At 41.5% G+C, this 15,290-nt stretch overlaps 1 protein-coding gene and 1 non-coding gene across 2 annotated transcripts; both read right to left on the bottom strand.

The window, feature by feature from the left end:
- Positions 1-1,222: 1,222 nt before the first annotated feature.
- On the bottom strand, positions 1,223-14,515 carry TOMM20 (translocase of outer mitochondrial membrane 20). The gene is made up of 5 exons (XM_038130315.1): positions 14,276-14,515; positions 9,095-9,141; positions 8,296-8,377; positions 7,868-8,010; positions 1,223-6,730 (listed from the first exon to the last, which is right to left on the bottom strand). The coding sequence occupies exons 1-5, from the start codon at positions 14,397-14,399 to the stop codon at positions 6,686-6,688; spliced, it is 441 nt and encodes a 146-aa protein (XP_037986243.1). The 5' UTR covers positions 14,400-14,515; the 3' UTR covers positions 1,223-6,685.
- On the bottom strand, positions 13,281-13,415 carry LOC119699974. Its single transcript, XR_005256621.1, has one exon. It is a non-coding gene; the product is annotated as a small nucleolar RNA SNORA14 (small nucleolar RNA).
- Positions 14,516-15,290: the final 775 nt, after the last annotated feature.

The following is a 15,290-nucleotide window of genomic DNA, read 5'->3' as shown; positions in this document are numbered from 1 at the left end:
TATTCAGTTATAGAGCCTTTAATACTTCTTTCTTTTGGTAGGTTTAATTATTTATAAGCAGATCTATGGTTGGTTGAAGTCTGATTTTTCCTGATTACACTAGTAACTAGCACTGATTAGCTAACTAGTCTAAAATTAATGTGATGTAGAAAAGAAGCAAGCTACAGAGATTCAAACAAAATTCAGATAAAACACACACCCAATTACTACCAAAAAAATCATACTATCCTAAACCTTACCTTCTCCCTTCCTGTGTCACTGTCCCAATGTCCTGCTCTTGACTGCTTAGGTTTCCATGAGGAAAGGACCATGCAGAGTAAATTATGGGCTCAGGACCGCAGGCTGTGAGTTTGCAGAAGCAGAGACTTCATCTTGACAGATTCTTCAGAGTGCCACATACATCTCTGCTGATACAGAAGTAATAATAATTTCATGCTAAGAATTCTGCCAGTGTCAATGGCCAGTAAACAACATCCCTACAAAGAAGTAAAAAAGGGCCCTTAGTTGTGCCAGATGACTTCTAACAAGCCAAGGAACCTGATGTTAAAGCTCAAACCTTTAAATGGAGAGATAAAATGAAACATAAACCAAATAGCAACCCCTCATGGTTATGCAAATTCAGGTGTCATTATAGCAAACACTCTGACTAGAACTCAATAAATATGGAGGTTGTAACCTGGGGTCAGATGGGGCTTCCCTTTATATAGGCAAAAACTTCCACCTCCTCAGTGCTAGGAGCTGGCAGTCTTCCTCACGGTAACTTACAGGACCAGGCTGTATTATACCAGGTCAATGTGTGGTGAAAGTAAATCTTCGTCAAAGCCAGACTGCTCCCACCAGTAATGAAATACTGCTATGAATTGATTAGGTGTGTACTATCAATTAAAAACAACAAAGGAGAGTTTCTCAAAGAACATGCTTGCTCAAGAATCCCTTTTCTTCATTTCTCCATTTAATTAGTCGTTGCATGTAATTCACAAATTCATGCAATAATCATTGTCATTTTAATCACCAAAGCTGAATGTACATTCTTTCTCATTAAATAATATTAAATACAACAAGAGATGCTAACCTGCTAATGTTTCAGAGCTCCAGGAAAATGCTCTTTTACATACATGCCAAAACAGGCAAATACTGGTTTTTTACAGCAAATTTCTGTATTTTCCAGGCTATGTTACAGGGTGTAACATGGCCAGAGTGACGTAAGGAAAGAGAAGCAGCATGGTTTTCACACAGTATCTTTTATTAAACAGCTTTGTCTAGATGTTGTTGTGTGTTGAGCAGACTGAAGATTTTCTTACTAACAAGTTGAATGTTTGGAAAAATGCTGATTCACAGCTACAAGGGTGGAAAATTTCCATTTACTTGTACAGCATACATACACTTTACCCCCCCCCCCCCCCAAAATGAAGACCAGGAAGCAGAGAAAAAACACTTTTGAGATGTAGGAGTAAAGATTTGGTTTTGAGCCAGAGTGCTACTACAATGTGAACAGCTGCCTCCAAGGCGTGAGAGAGACAAAGTAGGAGATCAGCTCACTTCATGTCAGCTGCAGGATCACAACGGGGTGAGTAGATTTTGTCAGCATCAGCTGAAATTCAGCCAGCATTGAAAATGCATCCTGTCACCAACCTATATCTTGCTTCTTTGTTTTTTTGGTTGGCTCTCCTCACATGGCCCATACCAGGCAGAGTCCAACTCCAAGCAAAATCTCAAGATGCAGATTTCACTCCACCCCTCCTGCAGTTAACCATGAAAGGTGCATTCCTTTCACTCCAGCTAGCAAAGCTCACCCAGAATAATCACAGCTGGGCAGGAGAAATCTTCTCTTGCATGCCTGGCAATCAGATGCGGTTGCATTTTGTTGCAGAGTTTTAAGTTGTACAATGCAGCTAGCTTGTATTGAAGGATGGAGAGAAAGAGGGAAATCCTCATAATAATGACATCACAAAAATTTAAACACACAGGATTTTAAAAAGCCAAAATTAGATATTATCAGTAGAAGCACATTCCACTGCTGCTCCACTGAGCGTGTCTTACACACTGTACCAAATCTGTCTGGACAAAATGCTGCATTGCATCACCTCACCAGACAGGAAGATTCTAAAAATTAGGATTTTGCAGGGTGAGCTTGCACAAAATGTGTGTGCAAAACTGCCCTCTGCTGTTTAGATTAAGACCTGCTCAAGTAAATGATTGCGTGGCCAAATCAGTTTTTAGCTGTAAGGGTCCAACATGCAAAGAGGCAGAACCATCTGACTTCATCTGTTTTCTGCCTCCATGCACACTAGAAATTTCATACACAAAAGCCACTCACAACTGCCTTGCAGCGTGAACCATCCCAAGAGATCCATGGGCTGCAGCAACACTGCCAGCTGCAACACTCACTCTGTTAAGCAACTCTGCCATGTTAAGCAACACCATGGGTGAGCACCACCAGACACCCTCTTATCCCAAAGATGAGTCAAGAACATCTCAGGGTGCAAGGGAAATTATAAAATTGTGAGTGAGCACTGCAGGACATCCACCTGTCAACCTGCTAAAGACAGACCTGACCTTTCTGAAGCAGGAACAGGAACTGTATGCCTGGAGTCAAAAGCTTAAAGCTCAGAGGCCTTTAAGAGTTAAGGACTATTAAGTTACAGGAGTGATTGCAAACCAGGGTAGTGAGCTCATCAAAAGATGTCCAGTAAATATTCTTTAAAACCAGCCCCTACTGCAGGGAAAGAAGAGAGAACCTGGATTTTCTTTTCAAGAACACATGGAAACCATTGTACTTTGAAAAAGCTGCCCATTATCTAGCGCCAGCATGTTGGATAATTTAGTACAAAAAATAACACAGAAGGGCCAGCTGTTTTCTACAGTTTCACTCACACTTTCATACACTGGATGTAGCAAACTCTGCTCTGTGAGAACAGCATTAGACATCCACATTTTCTTTGGGAAGTTCAAGTTTGGTACAAGTACAGAAAACAAGTACTGTTACCCAGACTAGTTCGGTTTCTGGAGAGCCTCTGATGAAAGCTAGCCCAGTCCTCATGAATTAAGCACAAGTTCCAGCTCTTTGCAACAGGCTTTTGGTCAGTGCACAGAGAATACTGTAAGCTATGCTGGTCAGTGTAAACACACTAACTAAAAACCAAACCAAAACTTGGGTACAATGAAACCTTGAAGAATTTTTTTTTGTTGTTGTTCTTTTCACATCAGCCCTTTTTATGTCCATACATTTAAAAACACAGAAGCATGGGTGTGCAGCACAACATGCCTTTGAAACAATCACTAAAAGCACTTAGTGACCACTTCAAAGATTCCCTTGATGTTTAACTCATGTTAACTGTAACACAACAGTCATGTAGGGCCACTGTTCAGCCTAAGGGACTTTAAACACACCATCAACAGATGTACAAATGAAACTTTAGAAAGATTCTTCTGAGTGCATAGATAGGTGGAGCTTTACTTTGATGATGGCTGGCTGGCCTCCTACACAGCAGGGCTGGGACTTCTCCATTTTTCATGTTAAGGACAACAATAATATTGTGTCAGCCCCCAGGGAAAGGAAATTAGTGCCAGATGATTCAGTGTGTGCCTTACCACTCTGGTTTTGGATTTAATTCCATTATCTAGAAAACTTAAATGTGAGACATCAAAGGTAGTCCTGTGTGATAATGAAACTAGCTGGGTGGGGTTTTTTCTGTAAAAGCTGCCTAAGAAACTGGAAACTTCAAGGACAGAAGATTTCCCAACATAAAACTAACAGACCTCTCAGTTTCTTTGTAATAAATCCTTCTCATGCTGAAAACAAGTGCCTTTTTCTTGGAGAAGCACAGAAGGGAAGATGGTACTTTCTGGGAGAAGGACTAGTAGTTTAACCTGCAGTAAAGTAAGATTACTGATTTATTCTCCAGCAGCTGTGAGCTCCATAGCAGCAAATCCACCACTGGAATTGTGGATTACTTCCACACGTTTTTCATTTGCACAAATGAAATGTACAGCACTATGCACAGCTAATGCAATGGCATTACTACTGCTGATGCAGAAACATCCATCATTACCACCACGTTTCTGATCACCTGCACCTTGCTGGTGTCTGAAAGCAGTGTCTTTGCTTGAGTCTGAAACATCTGTGGACTGTGCATGCTAAGCTATACCTCTGTCAGCCTGCTGCTCTTGGAGCAACAGCAAATTTGCATTCTTCCAAGTCTTCACAATTGTACAGTGTTAGCTTCACTGGGACATTTGGGGAGAAGAAAAAAATTCAAGTCTTGTTAAAAGGATTCAGCATTCCACTCTATTAGTCCAAGGCACTCAAAACAGGTATCAGAGCTTCAGCTCTTAATAACTAGGTACTTCTGGGTTATCAGAGATGAGAATAAATTTGCATTTAAGGCTACATTTAAACCTATGCTGTCTTAAAGTTTGTTTGCATGTAACTTTGCAGGCTCAAGAAAATGAAAATGTCAGAGCAATATGTGTGTCTGTGATGCTTATTACAGCAAATACCATTTATAGATATAATCAGACTGTCACCAAACCCTTCTTCAAAATCAGAATTGACATACAGGTTTGCTGAAACACAGTTCAGGAGAGCTTTGCTGTAAGCGAAAATGTGAATTCAAATTGTCATCATTATACCAAAGAGAGCAGAAAAATGCTCAGGTTTGACAGAAGGGTGCTACTTTTGTCTTGTGCTGTTTTGGTTTGTTTTTCAAGGCAGGATGGAAGATTTATTCACCTTAAAACAATGTTAAAAGCTGAACTAAAAAGATAGGCTGAAGTTACCAGCAAAACAGAAGGTAAATATGGTAACAGTTCTGTCAGCATAACCTACGAATTCCTACTTTTTATTTTTAAGGGTTAGAAGGGAAAAGAAAAACTCCTTCAAAAAGCCTCATTAAAATCAGAAACTTCTGTAATTTCAGAGTATTTTTATTAAGTGCAAAATAACTTTGTCCCTGTAAAATAAAAGGAAAAGAGCATGCTGGCCATTGTCCCCTGAAGAATATGGCAGCTACGTTTTACTTTTACCTTATGCTACCTGATCAATTCAAGCACAAAGATTAAACTGCATTCAGTTGTTTAAGACATGTTTGTTGATACCAGCCTCTAACTTCAGTACTTATCACATTACAGAAAATTTCAGTAGCACCTCAAATCTTCAGAAATAATGTTTTCAAGAGCTTAAGGGGAAAATACCCATTCCAAAGCAAACCATCTCAGCAGAATGACTCAGTAGGAGCCATTTCTATTCCCAAACCCAGGTATTGACTGCTAGGTCACCATCAAATATCCACTTAACCTCTCAAAAATCCTGTGTGAGGCAATTCCTGAACCACTGAGGAGAATCTGCCTTTGAGGAAACTTGCACCAGGCTGAAATGAGACAGAGTTGGCTAGAGTGCTGTCAGTGTATCTCACTACTACAAGATTATGCCACCTAATACCTTACTCCAGCAGTATCATCAATACTGTCAGCTGGTCTGAAAGACACCTCAAAGCATTCTCCTCAAGTTAAAAATGAGTCACTGTGCCAAGATAAAGCTATGTTTTTAATTGTTTCTTCTGCCACCTGAGTGCTGATAGCACAAACTCAGAGAATAGCAGAAGCCAGTCTGTTTTGACATTTAGAAGATACTACCCGTTAAAAACTTGCTTTCATAAGTACACTTCTCCTCCTCACTTGAGCCTGCTGTATATTATTTGTCTTCTTTTCATTGGTAAATGAAAATTCACCACACCATATTGAAATTGTACATCTAATTCCATTAGCTTTTGCTATTTACCCATGGGATATAATTGTCTTACCTTATCGGTGTAATTTTTTTCTTAAGGCAAATGCCTTTAAAAAGCTGTTAACAACCATTTGTAGTCTTGAAGACTACAGACCAAAATGTCAACTGTTGACCTTGCAACATTTCAAGCTTTCCAAAAAACCCCAACTTTAGTGCTCTTAAAATGTGCCCAGGTTCCATTCCAAGCAGCTTTGTTTCAGACACCTGTACTACTAGAGCTTTCAAGTTTGCCAGTAATTTTGAATTGATCACTGTACACGTTTTTGTTCCTGACAGAAATGGATTCGTCATTCTTTCTGCAGCCAGTCATCTCTTACCATTGTGATCTGCATCTCCTTCTAAGGTGATCTGTCACTGTTTAAATGATCTTATATTTATTTTCTCAGGAAATTACACAAAGTTTTAAACTTAATTAAAAGTATTGGAAGACCAGCCATAACATTAAAAATAAATTTTAATGTTGTCATTTTTAGATCATTTGCTCTGACACCCAAATATTCTGAATTTTTAAGTAGTACTATAGGGACACACAAGTGCAGATAAATCTTTATTGCCATAACTTCGTTTTTTCAAAAATGAGCATTGGGTTTTTAATAGGTCGTAGTTTTATGTCTGTATATGTACAACATTACAACTGCGTATTTTAATAATAATGAAGTTAGTGATACTTTGATAACTCAACACAGTGTATTTATAAAATGAATTCTTATCAAAATACACTTTTCACTGGGATAATAAATAAAATCCTGCGAAACCCACCTACACAAAGTTAATTTTAACTCTGGTAGAACCCGATGTGGTACACAGTCCATTAACTACAATGTTTGCCCCTTTATCCCCCTACTGATGCTCATCTTCTGGGGTAAGAAAACTTTTTCCCCCCGTTGTGGTGTGACCTCATTCAACATCATCTTCAGCCAAGCACTGTGCATTTACAATTCTCTGTAAGAAGGAGAAAAACTCATTCACAATTACATAAAATTGACAGTAGGCAACTGATTATCAAGCAATGTAATTTTCCACTGAACATTAAGCAGTGTAATTACTGAACAAACCGATTAAAGTTAAAAATGGCAATCTATTTGAATAAAGTTTTGAAGTCAGCTCCACAGAAGTTACAAACAGTGCAATACCTAACAAAGGCAAAGTCAGATAAACAATATTCTATCAACCTCAAGTGATGACCTCTGTGTGGTTTCCGGCACTGTTCTCTTAGGAAACATTTTTGTTCAGTCATTTTCCCAACTCTTACATCTTGCATACCTGACACTTTCCAGTGTTACCACTGAGTATATGGACCTTTACCTGAAATGTAACCGTGCCTGATCTGTGAGAAGAGCCAAGTGATACCCAGCCCTGAGTCTCTGCTTTCTGTCAGGTACCACTGTTAGGGAGTCCCCTAGTACTTCCCAGAACATAAACCATATAATTTATTTCACAATAGACTCACCTGCGAGCACATTAACAACACTACCCACTCTGCACTCAGACTGAAACAGGAGGGCATTTCATACACAGAGCTACTAATGCTTTTATCACCAGGGAAACTCCCAAGCTTCCAAAATTGTCAGGGGTTCTGGTGCTAGTTAACATCTTGTATCTAAAGCTGTCCCCAGAAGCAACAGGGTAGCAAAAGCAACAGATTCATTTTGATGAACTTCCATAGCATTTACACACACTTGTAGAAATGCACATTTAAAAAAACCCTCTCAAGACCCAGTGCAATAAAGTTACTGTTTTTTCAATCCCCCTAACTTGTATTTGGGAAACACTGGATCCACTAACAGTACCAGAGCTGTGGTCATCAGATGCCTCTGCTTCAAGAGCGTAGCATACCCTATGCACAAGAGATGTTTTGTATTTCTATTTTATCCTGGTTGCTATTAATGCTACATGATGATTTTCATATTCACTTTTTAACATTTCAGGTGGAAAAAAAAAAAGCTTATTTTAATCTAACCGAACATATTAAAAAACCAACAGATTACAAAACCCCATACTCAAGACTGGTGCAGTGGATAAAGTAAGTATTAATTTTTTTTTTTTTCCAAACAGACCAACAGGGAATGCTTCACATACCTGGCTTATTGTAGGGAGCTTAGTAAGAAGCATTTGAAACACTGGTGGTGGAAGAGTCTGCTGTAGAACTTGTAGTAGCTGCTGCGGCTGCCCACACACAGCAATGGCATTGGTCAAGTGATCAACACCTTTTTCATATTCACCTGTGTGACAAATTACAATGTTTTGAAATCAACCATCTTCCACACTGTAGCACATTTAAATAAAACATCCACCAAGAGTGGATTAAATTACGGTGAATCAATCTACAGGAAGCTCCTTTCCTTCCTTGATGGACTTTCTGAACACGTAAGGTTAGAAACAAATAAGCAGTTTTTCTTAGATGAATTTGACTCCCCAGAATTTCTTGGTGTATAAAAACCATCTTCTAACAAAGGCAGAGAAAAATAATTTTACATCTTACCCTTTGGAAAAAAAAATATTATTACCTTGAGCTAGTAATTCCTCTCCAAGCTGAATCTCCTCAAGGAAAAACTTCTGAACTGCTTCAGCATCTTTCAGATCAGGCAACTATAAATGCACACAGTAAAAGTTAAATCAGCCCTTAAACACCACCTAATAAAAAGTTAGCAGAAAATATTCACAATTGAAATTAAACATGCACATAACCCTATTGTTACACTGACACTGGCAAAAAAAAAAACAAGTGCAGCCACTAAGTTAAATGTACTCAGAATGTTTCTGAAAATGAGACACAGGTCTTATAACACTACATCACAAATCTGCAGAGAGACAGAACCTGAAATACCTCTACTCAGTTTATTAAGTACATCATTTAGGAGCAAATATAAATCCTAAGGTGTATTATGTTTATAACAACTGTATTTCTTGCAATTGTTTAAGAGAAATCTTACATTTTCTTTCTGGATCCATTGGTAATAATGAAAACGAAATAAAATACTTATTGCAAAACAACCTATCAAGTTCAGTTAAAAGTGTATCCCACCAATAATTTAAAGTCTGAAAAGTCCTTGTTCATATTACAAAGAGGAAAAACACCATCAAATCACACAGTGAATGTTGTACTTTCTTATATAACTATCTGACACAAAAAAGAAACAACCATACAATTATTTCTGAGCATTAAAAAACCTAAAGACTGCATATTTGCACGACTGTTTGTAATCCTGCAAATTTGTTTGTAAAACAAATCCTTAAGTAAATCTCACAAATAATACAAGTGAAACATCTTTCAAAACAGCAATGCATTATTGAGCACAGTATTACCTTGGAAAGTCCTGCTCTCTCTTTGGCAAGCTTCTGTTTCTTCCTTCCTGTAAGAATAAAAACATATTTTATTTTCAATTTGCAATTAAAAAGCCCTTCAGCTTATAGTCTGAAACCATGAACAAATCAAAGTCCTTTTTCAAAAGAACAAACTGGTAATGTATTCCAAATATTGAAGATTGAGCAGAAGACTGCAACCCACTCAGTACAACAGAGCATCATTTAGAGGTCTAATGAGGGCTGGCAGTGGCACCAACCCAAAATGGCAATTCTTCTGAGGGCTACAGCAAACACCAGCTGTGCAGGGCAGCACAGCAGCAGCACAGCACACCTCCTGCACTGCAGGCACACAGAAGCAAAGAGAATTAGAGTAATACGGGAATTATCCACATGACTTCTTACCATCAGCCACAGAAGAATTGGCTGTAAGTCAAGCTATCTAGTTTTAAACTGCATGGGGAACTTCAGCAGGCCAGAGCAGATACACACAGAGCACAAGGGTTTCTCAGCTACTTTATAGCAAAGACTTGGGAACTAGTTAATAAGTGGCAGTGTCTCACCATCCCTCAGCAAGAGCAATACTAAAGCATACATTTCTGAAACCTGAGGAAAGCAAACATTTACAGATGGAACAAACATTTACAGATTTAACTGCCTACCTGAAGGCAAAAAGTTGGTCTGCTACATGAAGTTGTAGCACTCCAGCAAAACTAATGTAATTAAAATTAAAGTTGCTTTTAATGCAGCTAGGCAGGTATAAAGCTATCTTTATAGTAGCAGTTCTTCATACAAGAAAAAATAATTATACTAATTATACTGCCAATTTCCTTGGAATAATCATTTATGTAAATCTTCAGTTCATCAACTGAAATAGTTACACCACTAAAACCTCTGAATACAGCCTGTGGTTAAGCTGCCCTTCCACTCTTTGTCCTCAGTGTCTGCTCAGAAAACTCCTGTACTGATGAAGAACAACTCTCGCACAGCCCTGATTTTTCTTTTGATACAATTTTACAAGCTGGAAATACTTTAAATATGATTAGCAGTTTTACATGGGAATTGAAAATTTTTAATTGTGCACATGGTGAAGACAGTCAGGAATATTATTCCCCAGTATAGTGATAACCTAACATGTGGCATTTACTGACAAGTTGTGTCCTTTATAGCAAGGGAGTTCACATTCTAACTAGATGGAACACCCTTTTACCTTAATACACCATCTTAATAACACTTAGCACCTAGATTTCTACAACTAACTGACCTGTGTATGTGAATTTATACTATAGATGGAAAAATGTGTTGGATAGAGCTGTAGTCTATCACATTTTGATAATTTTGGAGGGTTTCAATAGTAAAGAATTTCTCTTGAAAGTTAGTGCTTCAACTTTAGCTTCAAAAGTTAGCTCACTCCAACTTTTCAGAAGCATTAATTTACACAAAACATCAACTTGCACTACTATGCAAACAAGTTTTGATAATAGATAAAATTGTAAATATTAAATTGTTAAAAAATTTAATATTTGAAATTATTTACGATCACAACAAGCCACATTGCAGCTGTAGTGCATTCAGCAAGAACACCAAAGTGAAATACAGAGAGTGACAGCTTGTACATAATTTTGAGGAGAAAACTGTGTTTTCTTGGAAAGACTATGATACCTTCCTCTTAAAATATGATAAAAGGTATCATTCACCAGGTTAAACATTCTGAAATAAAGAACAGAACAAAAGACATGCTGGTGACTGGAACCAATGAAAGCTTTTGAGCACTGAACACACAAATTTGAAATCGTATACTTTAACCTGGAAATAGTGAAGGAATATGAAGGCTCTTTAAAAGTTCACTAGCTCAAACAATTTAAAAACCCAAGTAACTCTAAAGGATATTTATGAATTCTTCCCATACTGGTTGAGAAGAAATACTAGTTTCAAAGTATCTTTGAAATAACAACCAAAAGTTACATTTGTAGTATGACAAGCAAAAAATCAATGGCTTTGAAGGGTAAAAAACCTCAAAAAACAAACAAACAAAACAAACTCCCCCGAATTTGTTTTCCCTCAGGGACCTCCACAAAAATGAAACACCTTCCTCAATTCTAAGGAAATAATCACATTTTGAAAAGTGAAAGGCAATCTTTTTGATTCAATGATTCTTTATTAGCACAGAAATGCAGAGCATGCATCCAAAGCACAAAGCTAACCTGCAGCTGTCACAGTGCAGGTCCTCCAGGCACAGCTCCTGTACAAGGGTACAAGTTCCAAACAAGAACCAATGGATGGCCTGTCCTGCTGGCATGGGTTGCAAAGGCCCCTGAGTAGCCCCAGCTGCTTCCCAACCAGTCCCACAAAGGAGCAGAAAATCCAAAAAGGCATCTGCATTTTCAGCTCCCATCAGTGAAGTCTGCCCACGGCCCTCCTCTCACCCTGCTGTCCAGGCAGAAGTGCTCTTGGGCAAAATTCAGCACGGCCAGAAATTCCAGCTGTCTCTGAACAAAGACAGGTGTGTCTATATTTTAAAGCAGAGCACTTCTGTTTTATTCATTCAAGAAGGCAAATAGTAAACATACCTGAACTATTTTATTAATAAAATACAGCCTGGAAGCTCAGCAGCTACAGATGTTTATAGCTTTGCTATCTTTTGGACTCAAGACATGCTCCCCCAAGTAGCAACAACAAGACCTTAAAAAAAAACCAAAACACCCAACAAAAAAGTCCACCCACAAAACCTTCTAAGTAAGATTAAAACATGTGGAAAAGCCAGTAGTTCTATAAGCCTTCCAGAAACTTCCAAGAAATCTTTTTCCCAGAAACCTAAATCTGGCCCCTCATTTTTATGACAGGCCTTTGCAATGTAAACTTTGGCCCAAATACAGCACACAGAGATGACAAAAAAAAACTCCACAATTGGTTCTTCATTTGGCACATGTGCTTAAGAAAATACAACAGGCAATCCACTGACATATTAGGTTTTTTCGTCTTTTCCAAATTCTGGTGACACTGCATCACAGAGGCTGGAATGGATCTTACCCTAAGAAGGTTACTGGAAAAGATGTGCTGTAAAGGTGGTTTCTCCAGGCTTTCCATCCCATACCCCCACTGCTGCACAGCACATGGAGAATCTTTACATAAAGAACTGCAGCTGGCTGCTGCACTGAACCTTTCCTGGTCAAGTATTTTACAGCCCAAGCCTTCCTGTCTACCCAACAGTAAAAATGCTGTAATTCCCTGATCCCTGGCACCACTGCTGAAGCATCCACACTAAATAATCTGTTACACTACCAAAAAAACCCAAAACAAATTAACCAAAGCCTTACAACTAAATGCAGACCAGTGCTTCACATGCAAGGACTGTAAGTTCTACAATGAAGTCCCCCAAATGACAACTGTGACCTCCTACCAAGCCAAAATGCATTTGTTTTCCACTTCAAAATTAATGTCAGTTCTTAATCAGAGCAGTTCTGAGGTTTATTCAGAACATGACTGCAGAGAGGCTCAGATTATGGAAACGTGGAATCCAAAAATAATTTTTGGTGCTTCTGCAAAAACCTTACATAATTCAGTGCTTCTCCTGCTGCACATTTGGCATCATAAAAACACCCCATGGCTGATTGTGTTGCCGAAAATCGAGTTTGCTTGTGCAAATCAAGCAGTTAACTGCACTCAAATTTCCCAATAAATGACTTGCACTGCAGGGAAGAAAGGACTTGGAACACACACACACACACACAAGAGGTATGTGGCCAAAATCCTACACACAGGAGCGAGGGCCTGGAGCTGAAAGATCTGACAGACATAATTTGCTGTGGAGGAAGTTTTGGAAACCAGAATTAATGCACCGCTAAGCAACAAGACTGGCCAGGCAAATTCAATCCATGAAGGCAGAACCAAAGCTGTTAAACTACATTTTAATGCCATCAGGTAAATACTCATTTTTAACCAGTCTGGTTATTGACTTTTCCATCCATGAAACTGCTGATCACATCGTGTTTACTTGCCAGGAAAATTTACCTCAATGATAATTTCTTATCTTCATATTAGTTACCAAGGGAATAATATACATATTACCCTGACAGAAACAACTCAGTATAAAAGTATCACCTTATTGCTCATGATTCATTTGTGCTCCTTCAGTACTCATGCCCGCAATTGCACTTAAAACCCTCACTGATTATTAAAAGATTTAAATAAATGTTGAAGATGTGAAATAATGAAGAGCCATGGGAGAAGAGCTCTACATCTTGGATTAATCAACAGTTTTCTCTGGCATTCATCCTTATCCTGGAAGCCAGTGGCAGGGCAGCCAGGAGGGTTTAGAATGCAGCTGATGAAATACCTGAGAGGTGCCACGGACCCCTGCCTCACCACAGCAACAACTTCACTGGAAGAGATCACACTCCTTTACCTGCTTGTGTTCCAAACAAAGAAAAGATTTTTAAAAGTGTCACCCTGTAAATGTGGTGGCTACAATAGCACTGCTGGGCCTGTAGGAGAACAGGACTGGGCAAGAAAAAAGGCAAGAGGGAGGTGAATTTGAACCAAGCACAGAAAGAAATCACAGGCTCCCCAACACCTACAGCACACGCTCTCCGATGGGATGACCCTGTCTAGAACCTCCTGAACGGAGGCTGTAGCGAGGTGGGGTCAGTCTATTCTGCCATGCCTGCAGTGAGAGGACCAGAGAAAATGGCCTTAAACTGAGACATGGGGGATTCAGACGAGACATTAGCAAAAATCTCTTCCACCGTTCGGGTGGGCGGGCGCTGGCTGCCCAAGGAGGTGCTGCAGTCACGATCCCTGCGGTGCTCCAGAGGGGACAGACGCCTCTGGCGCTGGGCGATGCTGGTGAGCGCTGCGGGGGTTGCAGTGGCAGCGCTGGGCGGACGGCCGGTAGGAATTCGAAGGCATCTCCCGGTTTTGGCGGTTCTGCGACTCCGTGTCCCGGCCCGTGGTTTCGGCAGGGGACGGCGGGAGGCCGCAAAGCCGCCGGGGCCGGGGGCAGAGGGGGAGGGGGTCGCGGCCGGGCCCGGGGGCGGCGCTGCGGCGGCAGCACGTGCTGCCTTCCCGCGCCCCCGCCGGGCGGGCGAGCGAGGCACAGAAACGGGGGGAGCACGGAGGGAAGCGCGCGGCGGCGGGAACGGACGGGACGGGAGCAAAGGGGAGGGGGCGCCCCGGGACACTCACGCTCCCGCAGCCGGTTCTTGAAATTGGGGTCGCTCCGCCTCTTGCGGTCGAAGTAGATGCAGTATCCGATGAAGAGCGCCCCGCAGAGCCCCGCGGCGATGGCGCTGGTCCTGCCCACCATCATGGCGCCGCCGCCGCCCCGCGCCGCTCCCGCCGCGCGGCCCGCGCCGAGCTCCGCAGGCACCTTGGGCCGAGCGGGCACCGGGAAAGGACCCCTCCTCGCTTCCGCTCACGTCATCAGCCGGCGGCGGCGCAGGGCGCCTCCCGCAGTGCCTGCGCCGAGGCCGGGGCGCATGCGCGGGAGGAGGGGCGTGGCCGCCAAGCGCCGTGAGGGGCCGGGGGCGGGAAACGGGATCCAGGGAGAGAGCCCCGGGATCATAGCGGCCAGCCTCTGACACACCACCGGGTCAACCGGACCATGGCACTCAGTGCGTGGCAGTACTGGCACTCACGTCCAGGCTCCCCTTAAACACCTCCAGGGATGGTGACTCCAGCAGCGCCCTGCCCTGGGCAGCCCATCCCGATGTCTTATCACCCTCTCTGCGAAAAATGTCTCCTGATGTCCAACCTAAACCGCCCCCGGAACAGCTCGAGGCTACGTCCTGTCAATCCTGTCCTTTGCTGCCCGGGAGAAGAGACCCGCCCCCACCTGGCTACAGCCTCCTTTCAGGTGGCTGCAGAGTGATAAGGCCACCCCTGGCCTTCCCTTTCTCCAGGCTAAAAGTCCCCAGCTCCCCCAGCCGCTCCCCATCAGCCCTGTGCTCCCAGACCCTTCACGAGCTCCACTGCCCTTCTCTGCACAACAAAAAAGCCCCCCAAATCAAGGTAATGATTGCTATTTCATCACAGACCCAGTCTGAACGTGAGTCACGTTTTTCTGTAGCCATTGTGGGTAATCCTACACCACAATCAAAAAAAAAAAAAGAATTCACAGTTAGCCTCTGCAGCAAGACCTCAGCTGGAGACAGATTCCTGGGAACACAGAAATAAAATCATCAGCACCTCCTCCTGCCTT

The sequence above is a fragment of the Motacilla alba genome, chromosome 3 (genome assembly GCF_015832195.1).
Source record: "Motacilla alba alba isolate MOTALB_02 chromosome 3, Motacilla_alba_V1.0_pri, whole genome shotgun sequence".
Taxonomy (NCBI): Eukaryota; Metazoa; Chordata; class Aves; order Passeriformes; family Motacillidae; genus Motacilla; species Motacilla alba.
Note: the sequence above shows the minus strand (reverse complement) of the source record. Positions and strands in the feature narration are given on the sequence as shown.